The 23393-nt window shown below is 32.0% G+C and overlaps 1 protein-coding gene across 1 annotated transcript in view; it reads right to left on the bottom strand.

Moving 5' to 3' along the window:
* LOC142321417 (putative ferric-chelate reductase 1 homolog) overlaps positions 1 to 23393 on the bottom strand; it is a 237390-nt gene that overhangs the window by 52245 nt on the left and 161752 nt on the right. Inside the window, exon 2 of the mRNA XM_075359487.1 lies at positions 5791 to 6108. Coding sequence (XP_075215602.1) covers positions 5791 to 6108 — 318 coding nt within the window. The remainder of the gene's footprint in view (positions 1 to 5790; positions 6109 to 23393) is intronic.

Genomic DNA, 23393 nt, shown 5'->3' with positions numbered 1-23393 from the left:
GTGAAACGTTAATAATCTTTAATATTTTAAAATATAAATTTTCATCATTTTGTTTAATGAATATTGCTCCATTTATCAATATAACGGGAGTTGAAGGATATGTTTCAGTTTTAAAGTAAAGAATGAAATAAGAAATAATTTATTCATAAAATTTATACATTTAAAGGAATTTAATTTTAAATTACATATTGTTGAGGATGACGGCAGTGATAAAAACAATGGAATAACATACAATTAATAAAAGCGTACATTTTTAGGCCTCTTTTTATTGTGTATAGTTAGCTTTTTGTTTTACAATGTCAACACAATAATACAAAAGAAAAAAATAGAGTATATTATCTTATATTTTTATTCTTAATATACTGATGTAAACATCTTGTGCTATTGAATTAAAATATTATACATTTTTACAAATATGAATGGATTCTTCTGTATTGAAATCTAAAATACTCACCATAATATTGTAATACTGATATTAATTACAGAATACAAATGTTTATCCTGAAAGGTATTGTGGTTCTTAAAATCCAGTAACAATCTATTCACCAGTATATTTTTTTAATGCATGAAATAAAAAAAAATCCCTTTTGGCATGCCGGAAGGCAAAGGTAGATTTCACCGGTGATAAGTAAGGGATAAAAAATATTTCCTTTCACCTTAAAGTTAAGAAAAACTTCAGATTAACACAATCTGATAGTGGTTGCGTGTGAAGAAAGTTTTACATGTTTAGCATACGACCAGCCCCATCTTCTTACAATTCCAGCAATATTTTGCTCATTCCTTGCTGTAAGAGTTGGTCATATCAAAAATTGTTTCAGACAAAAGTTTTAGGTAATGTTTAGAGGACTAAAGACCACTTTAAACAGATTCGATATTGTGCCTGTTAAATGATTTATGATTTTTTTTTGTCTTCTAATTAACTTAAAGTAACGTTTTCTTTGAACATGATGCTGGAATTAATCGGATCCACACGTCCTACAAAAGCAAGTAGTAGCATTAATTAATATGACCTTGCACCAATCCAGGTTTTTTTTTTGTCTTCAGTCATTTGACTGCTTTGGTGCAGCTCTCCAAGATTCCCTATCTAGTGCTAGTCATTTCATTTCGGTATTCTCCCTACATCCTACATCCCTAAAAATTTGTTTTACATATTCCAAACGTTGCCTGCCTACACATTTGATAATCACATAAAATTTTAGTACCTTGGTAATAAATTGAGACGAAAATTTTCTGTAATTAAACATACGTTTTACATTTCAAAATTTTTAAGTTAAACAAATTCTATTGGGAAAAAAGACTAGATCAAATGTATGCATAACTATTCGGGGAAATTTATTGTCGCTAGACAATATGGATAATACGGTAAACTTTTTTCATTACGACTTGATGATACTGCAGTTAGATAATTAGATGATGTAAAGCAAGAATGCAATGCCATTGACTTCATTCGTGCTTGGTTAACAAAAAGATGACAGAAATTAAAGTATTTTTAACATTTAATTAAAGTAATTAACTGTGCGTGTGTATTTTTGCATATATATCTTCTAATTTATGTAAAATTTTCACTTTCTTTTAAATATTCATTTTATTTCTGTAAAGAAATTAGAACGATTTAATGAAATCAGTCTGTAGAAAAAAGGAAATAACATATACGTTATCTTAATACAAACATCTAAATAGATATTTTATCTCAGCATAATTTATGCCAGTGCATTTCTTCCGTGAGTACATTATAGTTGTAATTGTTTATTTTTATTCAGATATTTCCGCTATAAAAGTGCTTTAGTTACAATGCGTTCGGAAAGTCGCTGTTCAGTGTGCTATACAATAATATAATACGCGGTATTATATTATAATTATATTATACTAATAATATAATTACGCGGTGCATTCTGTTCTTTCAGCGTTAGGTTGGTTGCCTTATGGATTTGTTGGGCGTTGTTCAGTAATAAGCAAAGTCGTTAATTATTGAGTTGTGACTGAACGTGCTTCGTTGTGCTTTCGTTTATCAGAATCAATATTGCGAGAAACTTAGCGGTTCTTTGGGTAGAGGAATGCATTTTTCTATTTGAACAAGTCTTTTGTGAAAATGAGAAGTATATTGTTTTATTGAAACACAAGTTTTCCGAACCAAATATTTCTCGCCGCAATGCAGTTCGAACTTTTATCGAAATATTTCGGACAACAGGCTCTGTTGAAGACTACCTAAACTAAACGAACATCCCAACCTCGTAGGGAAGAGAACACCCACCTTGTGACGTTACCGATCGCCACACCACCCCTTCCGTTTCAAACCCTGAGGAGCTTTACCGGCGGTCGTCTTTAGACCCTCTAACTGATTACATCTCATAGTCATTAGCCAGGCCTCGGTCGGGATGCCATCGATGTAAATGCCTTGGCAGACATTTGCATCAGTAAATATATCAAATTTCGCCTTTACGTAGGCCTCAAACGGACATCTTCACATCCAACCTAACATGATTCTCATTCCCTCAAATTAACTGACCGAAAACAACGGAAGCGCGAACCCAGCGCCTAGAACAAATTTGACAATACCGTTCGTGACTGTGAATGCCCGAGAAAACGAATGAGTTTAAAGTTAAATCAGTGCTACACTCATACCAATCAAAATTATGTCTTACACAACATAGAAATTAAGACCTACACCCAAACAAGTCGACCAATTTAAGTCACCTAACAAGGGGAACGCAACCTTATTCCGGTCCGCGCAGGAGCCGGGGACAAACCCCGCATCCCCACCCGGTCCCATCATGGTGTCTCGCGTGGCATTACCAAGTCACGATCAGGACCTCCTCCAGCGAAGGAAAGTCACGCTACCGGTCGCACGGGTTACCATACCCCGGCGGCGTGGCCACCACCACCACCACCAGCGGGAGCTCCAAATCGAATCACAAACAATACCAGTATAACCGTGGCACGATGCCAATGCGCCTACCTCCAACCAGCCCAATGCCTAAGCCGGAACCCAACCCACCCGGAATCCTACCACGATCTAGTACCTCGATTAAACACCCTCTGCAGATCTAACCGCAAGGGCGCGAAGAAAACCAGCCACTATAGACTACTCCTCATACAGTTTATACACAGATCCAGAAAGGAATGTATTCTCTCAAGTTCCCTAACAGCTCGTGAACGTTCGACCTCGTATCGGGGACAGTCATAGAGGACGTGGTCCACTGTATCATCAGTCCCACAAACTAAACGAACAGAAACTGCTTGATATTTTGGGTGCTATGGACGCAAGTCTATCAAAGTCAATGGGTAAGTTAGCACAGGAGCAAGATATCGAACTTGCTACCGTACATAAAGCTGTAAGAAAAGAACTAAAACTTTTCCTTACAAAGTAATGTGTGTTAAAGATCTGAAACTTACAGATCATGCCAAAAGACAACTATTGTCAATGGTTTAAACATTTTATTGACCAAAATTCCGTAGGTTTCCTCGATATTATGTTTTTTACAGTGAAATGTGGTTTCATCTGAGGGGGTATATTAATTCATAAAATACATGACTGTGACAACTAACCCTGATGAATTGCATGAAGTGAAAATTGGAGTATGTGTCGGAGAGAGTAGAACACGCATTGCGGGTCCAATATTTTTGAAAATACAGTTAATAGTGATTGTTATTGTGCTGTTTTAACAAACATCATTAGCCAGTTAACAGAAGTAGAAATCAATCACGGTTGGTTCCAACAACATAGCGTTACAGCGCACACAGCTAACAGGTCAATGACTTTTTACGAATGTCTTTGTCAATGTCAATGTCTTTGGTGACATTGACCAGTTAATTGTTTAATTTTTAATATTTTCGCTTTTACAATATTGTATGCGATGCGCAGTGTAGAATATACAAAACTTAATGTGATGTACTGAAACAAATTGTCACTGTGGTAAGTTGCTCTCCCAACCGACTCCAGCGCTGCTATTTCAGTTGACTGAAGTTATTAAAACTAACTGTTTTTTAGACCAGGTACGTGGGCATTGTTCCAAAGTGTTTTAGATTTGAAATATGTCTATTCTTTTAGTAGTAAGTATTTTTACTTGTTTTTCTTTAACTCACAATGTTTTTTTTTTTCATGTTAGTCCTCAAATATTGCATCCTTAATTTAACATACTTCCTGACATTGCTGATTGATGAAATTTTGTGGTTACTAAGGTCAGGTGCAATACAATATTTCACTATTACTTTTGCAAACATCCCCCATTCAGGGTAAATTAAGGGTGTGGGTGTAAAAAATTGCAAAATCTGAAAAACGGCTGTGCAGAGTTTTGACTCTTCCGAGATGACAAATCCATCTGTCACATTTCTGATGACATCTGTCTGATGACAGATGTCTTCAGAGATGACAAATCCGATAGCCGTTTGACATAAATAAAATGACAAAAACTTGGTACAGGAGTTTTATTAATAAAAATAATATTATTTCTGTGTATTCATAATGTACAAATGCTCCTTGTCTGCTATAACATAAAATATGTATATCATTGTTTATTGTGATTTGTGTCTATGAAATGTGGTTGACAAATGTTCACTATATTTGATTTGTAAATCAGAATGATGAAATTGATAATTAAATTACTATGGAATGTTTTTATATTCTTGCTGAGTATTTAAAGTCTCCTGTTTGTTTAATATGAAGCTTTGTGCTATTGGAGCAGTTTAGTTCACATAATCCTGAGAAAATGTATACTGAATGGGTTCTGAGTGCAATTATTTGTGTTGTTTATGTCATGAAAGTTAATTGTAGCTAGATTTTTTTTAATTTATGAATTTTAATTAAGGTATACTAGTATGTTGTATGTTTTATTCTGTATAGGTGTGAATAAGCAATAAATTTGACTAACATATATGCATTATATTCTGTGTGGGGATACCTGTTTTGGTATACTAGATTATTTTAGATTACTAAGTTTTTCTATTCAGTGTGGTGATGGTTTGTGAACTAGTTATTTTTAGTTTTATTGTGCTATTCAGCACGTAATATTGAATATGAATTCATTGGTTATAAACTTTAAAGACTGAAGATGTTTAACCTTTACACATTATGTAAGTTTAGGTAATTAAATAAAAAGAAATCATTGGAAAAATGTGTAGATATCTGTGGAACTAAATTGTTGTTTACAGTTACTTTTTTCTTTTTAATTCTTATAAAAATATAATTATTGTTTATTTTTTCAGCTCATTTGTTTGAAATCATCTCAGGAATGTTCGACCTGAGACTGTACAAGACTACGCTTCATTTACATTCACACATATCATCCTCATTCATCTTCTGAAGTAATACCTTACGGTGGTTCCAGAGGCTAAACAGAAAAAAAAGGTGAGGTAAGCTCATTTGTTTTAATTTTAATATATTTATAGAGGTTGTTTTGCATTAAGATGGATATGTATAGTGTAGTTTTTATAATATATTGGATATAATGACAATGTGAATTATAAGAAAATTGGAAACTAGAAATTTTATTAAAAATTTTCATAGCTGCGAGAATTGTACGTTGAATAATCAAGTTATGTTGCCAAATCAACCACCATGCCAATTCTGTTAAATATCAGGCTGTTTCAAATCAGCTGATTTCTAATTTTATTCCAAGCAAGGGAGTTTTATTACATCACTTCACCTTAATTAAGTAAAACTTAGACAAATTAATGTCTGAAATCGTAGTGTGATAAATTTATAGCAATTCAGTAAAGTATACTCTAAAATACACATTCCATTAATAAGACAAGTAAAAGTTTGTAATAATAACTCAATAAATATTTTTTTACCTTTATATTATTGCAATCGATTGTTTTAGCATCTTCTGGTAAACTGATGAAACTTCCTATTGTATTATTACTAGTTGCTGATGTTCGACCTTGAACAAGGAAACCTGTGAACTCTTCTTTACTGGGACTAGTTAACATTAGTTTTACTTTACTACCTTCAGTCTGAGGTTGAGCAGGTGTAATGCTGTATGGAGCGACACTATTCTGTGCGCTTACTCCATGACCTGGAATCATTGACTGGCAGACAAATGTTGGTGCACCATTAGAGTAACTGTTAACATCTTTGATCAGTTGAAATATAAACCATAAGACAATCCCCTGCAACAAATACAAGAAAAAAAAATTGTTAGATAACCTATTCTCTATTTATACCAATATTTTCTGTTTTGAAGGATACCAATATTTTTTATTTAGTTTTGAAGGAGAACCAATCACAAAACCCTTAAAATTTTAATGAAGAGTATTTTATAAAAGAGTTTACAATTATATTATCAATTTCAGTTTAATAAGATAATTATAAAATGAAAAATAAAGAATTAATTTTGAAAGAGTTTACCAGTTAGTTATCTTATCGATTCAATTTTCAATTATCTATTCTGTGTAGTTTTCTCTCAACTCGGTTCTCAGAAACTATTTAATATAAAGTAATTGAGTAAAAATAAATACTAATTTAAAAAAATAAAAGATAATTTTAAATATAGAATTTTTTTATTTGTTAATTTAAATAAAATAGTAACTATAAATAGCAACTATATCTGCCAAATATAATTAGAAATCTCTAATGTAAGTTTATATCAATATATTTCAACTTCTGTCATGAAAACTTCACAATAATTAATATCTAATTGAATTAGCTAAGTATTAACTGTTTGTTCTATGTAAAGGTATAAATATATTTTTTGTATTCTCTCCAATAAAAACACATGGTGCGTTGGTTTGTTTGTGCTCACATTTTTAGCTGTTTGCGTAGAGCGGTCCATGTGTTGTGATGGGCGGCTGCGTGCAACCGTTGTTGAGCACTACCATCTAACGGAAAAATTGAACTAACAACTGTATAATAAATTTTATTGTGCACAGTATGTTGATTACATTAACATTTATTATACTTATTATTTTTTTTACATTTTGTTAAAAACTATTGAAATATAAGTCTTTTGAAATTTTTTATAAAAGTAAATAAGTATAGAAACACTTCTTGATACAAATGTTTATATATATATATATGATTTTATTGTATTAATCCTTTTACTTCATAATATTTCTGTCACCATGGCAACTGAAATATAATTAAGTAAAATTACTAATCTTTTTTATTTATTGAATATCTGCAAAATAAATTTAATATTCTTAGGAACATGATGATACAAACACGTCGAGGGTCCAAGGGGCGGAGCCCCCTGGCTGTACAATAGTATACAGTAGTATTTATTTAATATATATATATATTTAATAATATTTATATAAGCCTAATGCTTATATAACTACTATATATATATATATATATATATATATATATATAGTAGTTATATACAGTTGGTTTATCCAGAATTGCCAAATGGAAAACATATTTTCTCAAACGTGATTAAATATAGAAATAATATTATAATAACTTGTATATACTCGTAGGTTTTACTAATCTATAAATCTGGGAAAGAATTCACTATCTTTTTACTATAATGTTTGGGCCCTGAGTGAGATGTTAAACTGTATAACCTTATAATCTAATGGTTCTACAACACCCAGAAAATATGACTGGTAAAGTTTCCTGGATACTGAAAAGTTTTAAGTAAGAATGAAAATAATATTGTTGTTCAAAACCATATTTAATAGACTGATTGCTTCTGAACAACAAAGTTAAATCATAGCTGGACGTACTTCATGTTTTGCATGTTGCTGGCATTTTTTAATAGCTAATAAGTAGCAGTAGATGCCCTTAAAGTGTAATGATTTTATTATATTTATTAAATATTACATAAGTTATTTTTATTAAATACTACTTATTCTACTTAAATGAAAACAAGAAAATAGACAATTTAATAAATTAATTAAAAATTTTATATCTTATATGTTGTCTGATTCTATATATATATATATATATTATATATTATATATTCTATCATCACAGCACACTTCTAAAGTGTATACTATTCTTCTGCTTTACACATAAAGGTAGAAAGAGAACTTCCTTTTCCTTTGAAGTACATGTTTTTACCATTAAAAGACAAAAAAAAAACATTCAAAGCTTATTTCTTCCAGTTTTTTGAGTTTAGGAAGGAGGGATTTTGTAAAATTTGTGTGATTAGGTGTCTGTCAACATACCAAGCTATTGAAGGGAATGTAGTAAGGACATTCTTAGTGCATGACAAATGCCATCCCCGACAAGGAATTAAACTTTGAATCTTTTTAGATGAAAGTCACAGATGCGTTGCCAAGTAGTTCAATGAAGTTTAGTATAAAAAATTAATTCTTTTTAAGTATAAATTTTAATTAAACTTCATTGAAAGAGTAGGTTTTTTTTTCTTCTACCTTCTAATCGTACTACTGTTAATACTTTTTAAAAAAAGTTAGTGAGAAAGTAATTTATTTGATGAAAACAGTTTAATAAAATAGAATAATGAAAACCATCTAAAATAAAAAGTAGTGTAACAAATTGTATCCTTTCAGTAGAATGAAGTTAATTTATTAAAATTAATTATTCCTCATCTTTTTTTTTTCATAGGCTTCATTAAGTATTTTTGTAGTTTGTGTTTTTCAAAATGTAGTTATTATATGAATAAATTAAGGAAAAAATGTTAAAATTGTAGAAATTCGTTTTTTTTATAGATGGTGTGTTATATCTCTGTAATGTACATATTACTATTATTTTTTTTTTATAAAAATTGGTATTCTGGCGAAGTAGAGATCTCTGTGAAAGTAGTTATTAAAAAGAAGTAATGAATTTTAATAAAATAAAATAAAAAAGTTTGTTTATTAATTTATTCTGCTGCTTGGATGAAACTTCACAAAGTATTTACAAAAGACATTTATACAGAGTGTTCCGGGAAGTATTCCCCAAACTTACTGATTCAGGACGCCAAAATGAGCAAAAAATTTTATATCGACATGTCCTATTTTGCTTTATTTTCCTTCTGGACGCTATTTTATTTCTCAGGAACGGGTACACCTACTTTAATAAAATTTTGCAAATCTAAGACTAGTGTCTTATTCTACAAAATAAGAGATATTGAAAACGTCACCTTCAAAACTTCCAAAATGGCGGCTATCTGAATTGTTTAATCTTTAATAGCTTTGTAATTATTTGTTTCATAAAATTTTTATTATTAAAAATTTGTTAAGCGTTTTCTCTTGAACAAAATGACCCATCATTTGTAAAAATTCGTTGACAAACAATCGAGTTATTGTAGACAATTAACCCGGCAGTACGGTTGCGCACCGTAATGCAAACTAATAATTTTTATTAATTTACTTTTATTATTTATTATTAATAATTTTTATTACGTTTAATGGATGAAATAAAAACAGACAAAAAATTATCGGCTTGCAGTAGTGTGAAAGCATACTGCCAGGTTAATTTCCTTGGTTGGGTTTCAATTAACCGCACATCTCAGGAATGGTTGAACTGACACTGTACAAGACTGCACTTCTTTTACACTCATACATGTCATCCTCTGAAGTATTATCTGAAAGGTAATTACTGGAGGCTAAACAGGAAAAAGAAAGTAAAGTTAATTGTCTACCCGCCGGGCTGGTCTAGCGGTTCTCATCGCAAATTAGCTGATCTCTAAGTCGAGATGACTAAGGTTCAAATCCTAGTAAAGGCAGTTACTTTAATACGGATTTGAATAGTAGATCGTGGATACCGGTCTTCTTTGGTGGTTGGGTTTCAATTAACCACACATCTCAGGAGTAATCGACCTGAGACTGTACAAGAATACGCTTCATTTATATTCATACATATTACCCTCATTCATCCTCTGAAGTAATACCTTACGGTAGTTTCGGAAGCTAAACAGAAAAAGAAGAGAGGCTAATTGTCTGTAATAGCTTGATTGTTTGCCACTGGATTTTTACAAGTGAGGGGTCATTTTGTTCAAAATAAAATGGTTAATAAATTTTGTAATAAGCAAAAATGTTATCAAATAATTACAGATATTGAATATTAAAAAAGTAAGATGGCTACCATTTTACGAGTTTTGTTGGTGACGTTTTCAAAATCTTTTATTTCGTAGAAAAAGATACTAATATTAGATTTGCCAGATTTAATTAAAGTAAGTTTACCCGTTCCTGAGAAATAATTTTTTTGCTGAAAATCACAAAATGGCGTCTAGAAGGAAAACAAAGCAACATAGGACTTATGTCAATATGAACGTTTTGCTCATTTTGGTGTCTTAAATTCGGGGAATACGTTCCAGAACAGTCCGTATATAAATATAAATTAGTACAAAACTGCTGTTTATGAGCAAAATGAAAAAAAATCACAAAGAAAAAATAATACGGGTTTATAGTTTAGAAGGAGTAGAAGTTCTAATGCCAAATACTTCAGCCGCTATTGAGTTAATAGTGGCTGAAGTATTTGGCATCAAGAATTTGGACAAAAGAGTTTTTTGTCCAAATTCTTGATAGCAAAGGGAGACCTGGAGAGCCTTAGAGAATGTTTTCATTCCATTTGGATAAAATCCATCCCGTGGTCAAATAAAGAAGTACTAGCCTATTGGCTATTAGAGAACGCCAACAAGATGCCACAAATCAGAGTTAGGGGACAGCCGATACAGTTCTTGAGATTCCTTTTGTAATGGATGAAAGATTTTCAGAGAAAAAGAGTAAAAGAAAAATCGGTTGGGGCTGTGTCGGGGTGCACGGCCGTTGGTTTAACGTGAAACGTTACAGACCTTGGATGAAGTTCCTCCGAGTTACAGACCCACCAACTTATCTGTGGAGTTAAATGGGACAGCCGCCGTCGTATTTTTTTTAACAAAACTGAAAGTCTACAACGGAAAATTTTAGTTCCTTCATTTGATCAACTCTACAGATAAACTGGTCGGCCTATATGTCAACGAGTCACTTTTAGTGTATCGGATTGAAATAAAAACGAGACATTGACTGCGTACTAAATTTAATTTTAACATAAAACAGACACTAAGTGGTACATGATATATATTTCAACTAATATTCGACGACAATTTAGTTCAACATCGGTCTGTGATATGAGAAGTGAAAGACATAAGGCATAATGAGCAGCGGTAGAGATGCTCGCGCCGTCGGCGTCGTTCACTGAGCGCGCCGTGCCAGCTTTGCGACGTTCCCAAAACAGTCTCACCCGCTCGGCATTGGGGTACCTGTGCGTGGCCTATAATTTTCTTTCCAACGATATGCGTAATGTATACTTCCGGCTGGCTTTTACGCGGGTTGAGGCTGACATATTGAATTTTTATACTTTTTTACACATTTACTTTAAGCTTTTACTCATAAATATTGTCAAAAAAACACTTATTATTTTTTTTTAACCTCCGCGACCACCGTTAGATATTACTTCACAGGATGAGATTAATGACAATTTTGTAGCATGTGAAAATGCCATGCCTGACCGGGATTCGAACCCGGGACTTATTATTACTTTAATCGATCTGTCTCTACAAACTCTAAACGCTAACACATTAATCACCGCGCTATCACGTTTAAGTCGTTAGCTACAGTGAATGGAAATGAACGAGAGTGCCAGTTTTGGCCTACCTACTCGCCAACCTGCTCATCAGTGACGCAAACTCAAAGTCGTATCGGCGAGCTGACCATGTAAGTTATAAAATTACACTTCATTTACGCCCCAAGACTAATAGTTAGGGAGTTATTAAGGCAGGACGATATAGACCTTTTCGTTACGCTACAAATTTCTGTTCTAGTACCCATGTGTTTCGGTGTGACTTTAAAGACGTCTAACGTCAAAAAAACCCGTTCAGGAATTGTTTCTAACTTGGATATTTAACAATTGTTCAGGATTAAACATGAACAGTATGGAAATTCTAAAGAAATTGGATGTATAAACTAGATGTAAGAATGTTATTTAAAAAAATACTAAGTCATAATTAGTTTACTGAAATGCAAATTGTATATTTTGTTACTATTAAAATGAAGAATCTTTATTAAAATTGGAGAAAGTGAAACAAAGCTATCGGTTACTGCACTATTAACTCAATAAATATTCTGTTGATGAAAAATGTCGTTTACTTGTTACTATTACACACACATCTGATAACAGTAAATTACAGCACTATAATTCAGTTTTTGTTAAATATTTTTGGTTATTCAGTTTACCAACAATTGTAGCATTTGCTGAAAATAATTCTTTAAATACTTCATAAAAAATTAGTTTTTGTTTTAAGACTGTAATGCATATTAGTGATTAATTCAAAAAAATATATTAAGTAATACCAACATAGGTTGAATGTGAATTAATATATGTAACCATTATTAAGCTCAATTTTATTACAACTATACAAAAAATAAAATTTAAAAATTCCGAAAATTACCCCTTCCTTTTTTTTAATTTTGTTCAAAATTTAATGAATGCTCCATATATATATTTATATATATACTAGCTTCCCTATCATGGTGCGTTCATCCCATACAATAAGTGTTTTATCTTGGAAAAGTTTACCAAGAGAATCTTTTTTATGCATAGAGCAAACCGAATCTTCTTCGCATGGTACATTTAACGGCAATTTAAAAATCGAGTGAGGAGTGCTGCCACCAGCGAGGATCGTCGCAGCGATGCCTGACGGTGCTACACCAAGATCCTTCCTTCCTTTTTCCTGTTTAGCCTCCGGGAATTACCGTCAGGTATTAGTTCAAAGTATGAATGAGGATGATATGTATGAATGTAAGTGAATTGTTGTCTTGTGCAGTCTCAGGTCGACCATTGCTGAGATGGTTGGGTTAATTGAAACCCAATCACCAAAGAACACCGGTATCCACGATCTAGTTTTCAAATCCGTATAAAAATAACTGCCTTTACTAGGACTTGAACGCTGGAACTCTCGACTTCCAAATCAGCTGATTTCCGAATACGCGTTACCAATAGACCAACCCGGTGGGTTACTAAACCGAGACTCAAGCTTCCTGTCGGTCGAACGTATGGAAGAAGTATATTAATCAAAAAGGTTTACCCAGTGCCTTCAGGAGAATATAAAAAAATATACTTTTCTCTGTCAGGACGGATATTGGGAGTGATGAAATCATATGCCTGATGCTGTTCTGGTTCTTATTTAGAAAGGTTAATATTTAGAAAGGTTATTAATATGTACTCATTGATATTAAAAAAATGTCGGAACATTGTGTAGTTTTTTTTTGTAAATATTATTGTAGCTACTAGAGTTACTGATGAAATTGAATGAACTCGCCAGCGCGGTGTAACGACAAAGGGGATCGTCAGTTGAGCAATAGTTACCGTTTAGAAAAAATTAATGTGCGTACCGTGGTTTCATGAAAGCGGGTTTGTTATTACTGTTCGTAGACGTTTTCGTTTAGTTTGGCTGGAAGCCTTCTAATAAAGACCCTATTAAACGTTGATATTATCAATTTATGTATACAGGAAGTGTAATACACAAAAAAAGAAGCTGTCAGACCTCCCGTCTCCACGGAAGTTGTAAATCGAGTAAGAGAAAATTTTAAGAGAAGCCCGGGTAAATTGACTCCTCGCACGAGTTTAGAACTGGGAATATCACGGTCGACAATCGTGTAAAGATTCTACACAAGCGCCTAAAACTTCATACACACAAAATTCAGTCGGTGCATGCAATTGAAGATGACGATAAACCACCCCGTATTAGTTTTTCCGTGGACAGTCTTGATATAATGAACAAAGATAATGCGTTTATAGAAAAAGCAATCTTCTTTGACAATTACCTTTCATGTTTCTGGTCACGTTAACCGTCATAATTGTCGGATATGGGGTAGTGAGAACCCTCTTGTCGTTTGACAAACACAACGCAATAATTCGAAAATTAATTTGGTGCGCATCGACTGCTTATGAAATTATCGGACCATTCTTCTTCGCCGAGCCAACGGTTACTAGCGATAGTTATGTAGGCATGTTACAGCACTATGCAGCGCCACAAATCGAACGACCGGCAACCCAACGTTTACTTCCAACAAGAAGGTGTACCAACGTACTGGTGTTTACGTGTTAGGGACTACCTACATCAACAATTTCCTCGACGTTGAATCGACCATGATGAAACAATTCCCTTCGATTCCCTGATGTTACACCATTCGATTTCTTTCTTCGGGAGTTTGTCGAAGATAGGGTGTACGAAACGCAGGTTGTCAATAAACTAAAATCGAAGGTGTAATTAGTGGAATAACTAGATATTTTTCGTAACGCGTGGCCTGGAATTGAATAGCGTCTAGAAATTGTACGTGTCACAAATGGTGCTCTTGTGGAACTTGTTTGAAGCATTACAGACAAAATTGTTTGGATTGCTCTATTCAACAATAAAAAATGTAAGTGCACTGCCTTGTTATTACTGCCTTGTACGAAGTAAAGGAAATATTGTGATCGCGAAAAATTTCGGTTTTCAGATTTCAACGGAAATATCCATTTTGACCATCCCTGAATCCATTTTGGCTAGTTTCGGCGTGACGTCTCTATGTACGTATCTCACATAACCCAAAAACGATTAGCCGTAGGATGTTGAAATTTTGGATTTAGGACTGTTGTAACATCTAGTTGTGTACCACCTCTTTTGATTGCAATCGACTGGATCAAAAGTGTTCAAAAAAGCCCAAAATCCAAAAATTTGGATTTTTTTCTTAACTGCAGAAATAAGCCGTTATTGAGAGGTTTTCAACGATCTGTCATTAATGGTACTTATTTTCATCGGTTTAAGAGTTATAACCAAATAAGATTTTAATTAATGAAATATTTGTTCTTACAAGAGGAAGGTACATCGGTTCAAATCCGACTTCATCTCCTTTTTTTTAGTTTTTTTTTTTTTTAATTTAAATATATTGACTTATTAATAAGTCAATATATTTATGTGTAAACATATTTAAGTAAAAAAAAAATGTGTATATGTAATTTAGTAGGCGTACAAGGAAGTTATGTGGTGTCCATATCAGATTTTTTTATAAGCTAATACATGTAAGATAAATTAATTTTTTGATAATATTTTCACTAATTTACGTCGCTCAAGGGGAAAATTAAATTTAAAATGAAATACAAAATCAAAGAATGGAATCTATCTGGTGTTTATGTTTCATTAAAGACCACGAAACAATTTTATTTATTTTAGCAACACATTTTTATTCAGGAGTACCTAAGCATGTATTTTTTACATTATTTTTCTTCACCGGATTTAATTAGTTAAAAGTGAGTGTCATTGTTGTTTTAAATTTAAAAAAAATCATCATATCATTTTTGGTATAAATACTGCAGTACTATATTTTCTATTTTCCATATTTCATTTAATAATTTACTCGCGTCTTAATCTTTAATTTTATTTTCTGACCATGACTATCTTGCGGATGTCCGTTCTAATACAATATAACGGATAATTTGTACGATATTATTTACCGTTCTTTAACCAAGCGTGAAATTCTTTATAAAAGGTTGTGTTATTTTATCATCATCGGTTTTTATTTATTTTATAACGTAAAATAGATAATTTGCAATTTTAACTTTCCTTTATAAATAAGCCTAATGATATAACAGAGAACTAATGATAGTAAAATATAGGTTCTTTTTCTTTAATGAATTTCCGAAAAAACACAAAGCTTTAGCCAATGTTTAGGGTACGAAACATTGATGTTTACTCGTGCAATGATAAAAGTTTTGTATACTTATAGGTAAAAAAAAAGCGTGTCTGCGTTTTTGGTCCAGGGTCAATCATTTAAGAAAATTGTAGATATTCCTTGATAGCTCTAAATATGAAGTCTCTCAAAATTAAAAAAAAAAAAATTAAACATAAGGGAAATAGAGCAAAAGAACAAAAAATCATATATTTAAATTTTAAGAGGTGGGGGTTGAATTTTTGAGTTTTTTAAATTTATATATGCATTGTAGGTAACAAATTTGCTTAAATAATATTTTCTTTAAAATTCCTGTGAAGAAAATCGAAATCGGTTTTTTATGTCATATCCACTCCCCATTAATTAATTTAAAAAAAAAGATTTGTATGGTCAGTGTTCCGTATATAAAAATATTTGACCCAAATATGAAGAAAATCGGTTTGGTCAATCCTGAGATATAAGGAAGATCAAAAGCAGTGCGACACATACGAACATATGTATGGTTTTTTTTTTTTTTAATGAGCTAGTTGGACCCTAGAACGAAAACCGATACCCCATTTTTGATATGGTCACCGTACATTTCCCTTTAATATAGCTGTAAGTATATTCGCCGGGAAAGTAATATTGAATATAATGTAATGATTATTTTGTATTTGTTTGTATAACAGGTTAATAAATTTTATATATACCTATTGAGAACAGATTTACACGAAATATATTTATTTTTAATCTATTTTAATAAAATAAAATATTTATAAAATATAAAAATAAAAACCGACTTCAACAAATAATAGTACTAAAAAGTTACAAATAATTATATTTTTCTTTATTAACTGATGTAAAAGTATTTACAACAAATAACTATTTTTGTGAAGTTACGTGAAGTTAAACGTGAAGTTACGTAAAGTTAGTACCTCAACGGACCTTGACCCACCGGGTTGGTCTAGTGGTGAACGCGTCTTCCCAAATCAGCTGATTTGGAAGCCGAGAGTTCCAGCGTTCAAGTTCTAGTAAAGCCAGTTATTTTTACATGGATTTGAATGCTAGATCGTGGATACCGGTGTTCTTTGTTGTTACATGGATTTGAATGCTAGATCGTGGATACCGGTGTTCTTTGGTGGTTGGGTTTCAATTAACCACACATCTCAGGAACGGTCGAACTGAGAATGTACAAGACTACAACTTCATTTACACTCATACATATCATCCTCATTCATCCTCTGAAGTATTATCTAAACGGTAGTTCCCGGAGGCTAAACATGAAAAAAAAAGTACCTCAACGGACCGCTAGGCGACTAAGCGGGATTCCCACATGCTATCATATTTCACCTTAAGTTCGCTAAGGCATCTGTGATAATAATATATGTGCCTAAGCATCTATAAAGTATTCTTATATCATATTTTTGTATGTCTCATTTTATTTTTGTAGATTTCATTTTATTGTAGTTAAAACTTGTATTTACTAATTACGCATTGTTTGAAGTAGAATTTGTGTTATATAGGTCGTAAGTTTTATTACTTCGTTGTACAAAGTATAGGGAAGTACTGTGATCGCGAAAAATTTAGGTTTTCAAATTTCAACGGAAATATCCATTTTGACCATCTCTGAAACCATTTTGACTAGTTTCGGCGTGACGTCTGTACGTACGTATCTACATAACTTAAAAACGATTAGACGTGGATGTTGAAATGTTGGATTTAGGTCTGTTGTAACATCTAGTTGTGCACCTCCCCTTTTGATTGCAATCGACTGAACCAAAAGTATCCAAGAAAGCCAAAAATCAAAAAAAAATTTTGGATTTTGGAGTTTTTCTTAATTGCAGTAATAAGCCCACGTTGAGAGCTTTTGAACGATATACTCGTATCATAAGTGGTACTTATTTTCATTGGATTCAGAGTTATAGCCAAATAAAATGTTAAATAATGAAATATGTGGATCTTACAAGATTCACATCAGTTCGAATCAGGCATATCCTTTTTATTTTAAATATATTGGTTTATTAATAAATTATTAACCTCTAAAAAAAAAAGAAAAAAGTTTTATGATAAATAATAACAATAAAAAGAAAAAAAATTGAAAAATATCAGAAGTTTTAATGAAATAGAATTTTACGTACTTTTCATTTTAAAGAAACTTGTATATGTATTTAATAAGCGTACAAGGAAGTACATGGGCTGTCCACATTAGATTTTTTTTATTTATTTCACTTGTGTTGGCTGGCACCGACTTCAAAAGTAGTTATTTGTTGTAAATATTTAGTGAATAAATAAAAATATATTTATTTGTAACTTTTTATTACTATTATTTGTTGAAGTCCATCTTTATTTGTATTTTCTATAAATTATTTTATTTCGGAATTTTTTGTGCATCTATTACCTATATATATATTTAATGTATTATAATTATAATATATTACGTCGATTATATTTAACATACATATTGTTACATAATTTAAATGTGGGTAGGCCTACTAAACGCGATGCTTAAATGAGACAGCGACGTGTTTAGAGGAAAGTTGCTGGGAAAGGAATGGTTGTTTAAGAAAAAATAGAGAAAGAAATGCCATGATATTTCCGCAGAGACTTCTCAACAACGAGAATGTAGATTCTCAGAGATGAGAACGTTCAACGGTCGATTCTTACTGATTGAAAGTCTAGAGTGTCACGCTTATCAGATGAGTTAAAACGTTTGTCAAAGGAAAGGCAAGAGCAACGTTCTCACCGCCTCGGCTTGATATAAAAGGAAGGAGAGTTACCGGAAGCTGTACTCATAAAATCTGGTGACGAGAGTATCGGTCTTACAATGAAAGGTGTTAATGGTTGCCTAGCCATTTCACCGGTTTGTACATTACGAACGACAAAGGGGTACGGAGTTGTCGAGCGCACAATGCTACCTCTAATATTAAACCGGGCAGTAACCGTTCACAAACGTAAGGGTACAACTCTTGACTGGACAGCGATAAGACTTCGGCAACAAAAATTTTGCTAAGGGGCAGATTTATGTCGTTCGTACTAGAGTTAAAACTTTAGTGGGTATTGCCTTGTCTGATTTGGACCCAAATAAGTTATTAAATAGACCACACGAAGAGATAGCTGTGATAGAAACGGTGAGGTTGCGTAATCTATCCGATTTATGGGTTTCATTTTTGCGAATAGACATTTGGGCAAGGTTTGCGAGTACCCGGTTAAAAAAGTGTTTATAGTAACTGTATAATATTATTTATTGCAAAATTATATTTAATTCGTTCATGCAGAATGGTTGGGAGGTTGTTATATGACTATTTATTTTATTTTGCAAAATTCGAATTTATTAATGCGTAATATAATTATATAAATACTTATATTATAATGCTGAAATTAGGGATAATACATTTTTTTACCATTTTATATAAATATTAAATTTAGGTTTAATATTTATATGTTGTTAAAGGAAAGTAACCAGAAAAAAGGAACGATTGTTTTAGTTAGAAAAATAGAAAAAGAAATGCCATGAATATTTCCACGGTGACTGAACACAGACAATATAGACTCTTATTAATATCCTAGTTATACAGGGAACGGAGCAATACGGTACTGGTGCGAGCAGTCAGCGACTAAGGGTGTCGATCCGTTCAGTTATTTTTTGATATTTTTCATAAAATTATAATCAGATTTGGTTAAAATTTATAAGGAATTTCAAAATTATACTCTATCGATTAAAAAAAAATTATCAAAATCGGTTTACTAACTCGTAGATATTGCATAACATACATAAAAAAAATTTGATTGATAACCTCCTCTTTTTTGAAGTAGGTTAAAATGATGGAAAACTATTACTCGTGACATTTTATCATTATTATCATCATCATTTAGATTAGTTTAGAAAAAAAATTACTATAAAATGTAAATATTTATGTAAGGCATGTAACGTATAGAAATATTAAACTCGTTAAGTCTGGAAATATTTTATTTATGGAGTATAAATTTAATATTAAAAATATCGGCTAATAAATAATGTATAAAATAATAAAGACTAAACGAATCAGTGAGATATGACGTAATTTTATTTTATCTTATGTTTATCGTTTTTCTTTACTTATGTTGCCATAGTTACCAGAGTACATGTCGGTAATTTGTAACGGTTACAACAAGCCGTACTACATTATTTTTAACTATAATTTAAGAGGAGAAAATATTTATTATATTTTTTCTTGGAATACTTATAACATTCAGAGTTACCAAATATTGTCCGTCCATGCAACAATTTATTATATCATTTTTGTTATAAATACACCACGTTCGTTTTACCTAAGTAAGATCAGCACCTAAGTTTTGTTCTCGCGTGAACAAGAAACCAAGAAACAAAACAATGAATATAGAGTATGTTTTGATGTTATACGAGCGTGCTAGACATGCACAGTTGTGGAAGTATGCGTGTTACAATTAAAAGTTGTGTTAGTCATAAAAAGTTTTAATTTGTTCGAGAATTTAATCGGATAATAAAATGTATTAATTTATTTATTTGACCATGGATTAAATTATCTACGATTAGTTAAACTATAACTCTTGCACACTGTAAATACATAACCTTCTTATATATATATATATGTATATGTTTTGTATTCTTAATAATTATTTAATTGCTATACCAACTTCAACATGTTGAATCATAAAATGTCCTTCCTACTGCCACACCTCTAACCTTGTTTCATTAGTCTATATTACTTAATAAATGAATATAATTCATTTACCTTAGTAGAACCAGTAGAACAGAAAATTGACAGAAGACTTATAATCTACATATAAATTTTAATTTTGACGTGAACGTCTTTAAAATCACACCGAAACATATACGGGTACCAGAACAGAAATCTGTAGCGTAACGAAAAGATCTGTATAGTCCGTCTATAACAACTCCCTAACTATTAGTTTCAAAGACGTAAATGCTGTGTTATTTTATAACTTACACGGTCAGCTCGCCGATACGACTTTGAGTTTGCGTCACCGGTGAGCGGGCTGGCGGAGAGGCACAGCTCAGATCGGCCAAAACTTGCGCTCTAAATCATGTCTATTCAGTGTAGCTCATCACTTATATGTAATAGCGCGGTGATTCGTGTGTTTGTGGTTTATAGTTTGTCGAGGTAGATCGATTTAAGTAATAAATGCATTTGGACAATATTTATGTGTAAAAAATTAAATAAAATATGTAAAAAAAAGTATAAAAATTCAAGTGTCAGCTTCAACCTGCGCAAAAGCCAGCTGGAAATATAAATTACGCATATCGTTGGAAAGGGGAGCTTATGGGCCACACACAGGGGAGGTTATAGGCTATGCACAGGTACCTCAACGTCCGGTGTCGAGCGAGCGAGACTGTTTCGGGATCAAAGCTGGCTTGGCGCGCTCAGTGAACGATGCCGACGAAGCTAGCACCCATACCGCTGCTTATTATGCCGTATGTCTCTTACTTCTAATATGACAGACCGATGTTGTACAGAATTGTCGTCGAAGATTAGTCGAAATAAATATCATGTACCATTTAGCGTCTGTTTTATGTTAAAATTAAATTTAGTACGCAGTCAATGGTCTCGTTTTTATTTCGATTCAGTATGTGGTCGGTCTGCAGGTCGGAAGAACTTCATCCAAGGTCTGTAACGTTTCACGTAAAACTAACGGCCGTGCGCTGCGACACGCCCCCTCCCCCCCGATTTTTGCCTTATTTTATGTGCAGATAAAATGAACGTTCTTTTTAACCCAAATCGAAATAGAGTCTTAGAATTTTATTTTTCATCTTAATTTGATAAAAACGAGCTTATATATCCGAAGTTGCTCGGGGGGTCATAATATTTCTTCATAAGCCTTTCAAATTTAGCCGGTTTATTAGCCTACACAATGGTATGGTTTGAATGAAGAGTTTGAAAAACTCTTGAAAAATATGTATTTTAAACAATATGAAGTACAATGCATCTACACAAATAAGTACATTTTAATTTTATTTAATTGAAATTTAAGAAAAAAATTAATTAATCCTACCGTGAGCATCTAGAAAGATGCTGTAGACAGCACATACATACACATAAAAAGCTGTCAACAGTTGTGGGTTGATTCACGGTTAACATACACATGCACATACACATACATTCACAACTTAATTTAAAATATTTATAATTTTATTTAAATATAATATTTTTTCCTTTATTTAATTCAATAATTCTAACTAAACCGCGTGCGCATACCGCATTTAATTCGCGCGGGTGCGGCGGTAGTAGCGGCTACGGTCGGCATTAACTAAACTAATGTAATATCACAAGTTGCGTAGAACAAATTTCGCTTCTACGATCGGCAGTTAGTGTAGCCGCCTGGTTTAACGCACCAGGTATCGAGTCAACTGGGCGATCTAGTTCGAGGCCCAGCCAGATCGAGTTACTTTTTTACGCTTTAATTATTATTCATTTATTTAATTTTACCGCTCACCTGTGACGTCACAACGTAACAGTAATTAGAGTATTTTTTTTTGGGTTGGGGTGCGATTTTGCAAAAAGTTTTTTTTGCAAATATTGTTATTTTTTAATCGTTAACAAATGTGTTTTGTTAGTAATTTGCTTTTAAATAAAGAATAAAGTATAATTTAATAAAAGAAAAGATAAATAAGATCATTGCTAATAAAAGTTATTGTTTTTATAATAATAAATAAAAGATGTAGATTAAATTGTAAAATTAAATGAAATCGTTCAAGTAATTATTTTATAAATTTGTTTTGGATACTGTAAATAAAATTTTTTAACAAAAAAACCGTTTATAACGATGTTTAAGGTGTTCCGATTCACGAAACACTTTATTTGTGATGACCCACTCTGTTTACGTGTTACCGACCCCTCTACACAGCTATGACCACTTGGTTATCGACTGGCCTGATTGTACTTTTACTGAATTAAGTACATGCTAACAATGAATTACTGGACATTTGAAGCTAGACACGTAACTGAATTTAATTACATGAATGAAACAAAGTTAACATGAATGTTTATTACGGAGAGTTATTTGTTTTAACTAAATGTTTAGAATTCGTGATTTAATTTTTTTTTTAATCCCAATATATTTTTACAGACTTTTCGAACAAAAGTAAAGTATTAACTTCGATCGTACGGTGTGATTTGGGGGTGAAAATGAATTTTCTTTACGTTTTCAGATATGAGGAGTATGAAAACACCAAACACCATTCGCTTAAAATGTAATTTTATCATATATATATATATATATATATATATATATAGGCCTATGTATAAAATTTGTGGCTCAAAAATTTCCAAAACTATTAAATAAATTTCATTGAAATTTAGATGTTGTAGTATTGTATCTGAAGTTGTGCGTGAGAAAAATTTATAAAGATTGGTCGAGTCGTTCAATTACATTCTATCATAAAAAAAGAGAAAGAGAAGGTAAATTAGTAAAGATTATGTATTTGTTTCTGTGTATATAGAAATTTAAATTAATCACCGTTGGACTACAGTGTTTTTAAGCGGACGTTTTATTAAGTTATTATCTAGTAATACTAAAAAATATTATCTGTGTTGATATTTTATTATTTATTCGGTTAAACTATATTCTTAAACGAGATAAAGTGTAGAATTAGATTATTATCCTGCTTCCAGCTATTTTATTTGATTCATTTTTTTTTGGTTCTTTTATTTTACAGAAAACTTTAACCATGGCCTTGAAAAGGCCCAGAAAAAAATTTTCTGGAGCAGCACGTCCATTAATTTTAGCTACGAGTCGCCACTGAGTGTGCATTTTTGTTGGTTTCACCGTAGCAGTCGGAAAGGTCTTTAATATAGAATAATTAC

The sequence above is a fragment of the Lycorma delicatula genome, chromosome 3, assembly GCF_047948215.1.
Source record: "Lycorma delicatula isolate Av1 chromosome 3, ASM4794821v1, whole genome shotgun sequence".
NCBI classification, from domain to species: domain Eukaryota; kingdom Metazoa; phylum Arthropoda; class Insecta; order Hemiptera; family Fulgoridae; genus Lycorma; species Lycorma delicatula.
Note: the sequence above shows the minus strand (reverse complement) of the source record. Positions and strands in the feature narration are given on the sequence as shown.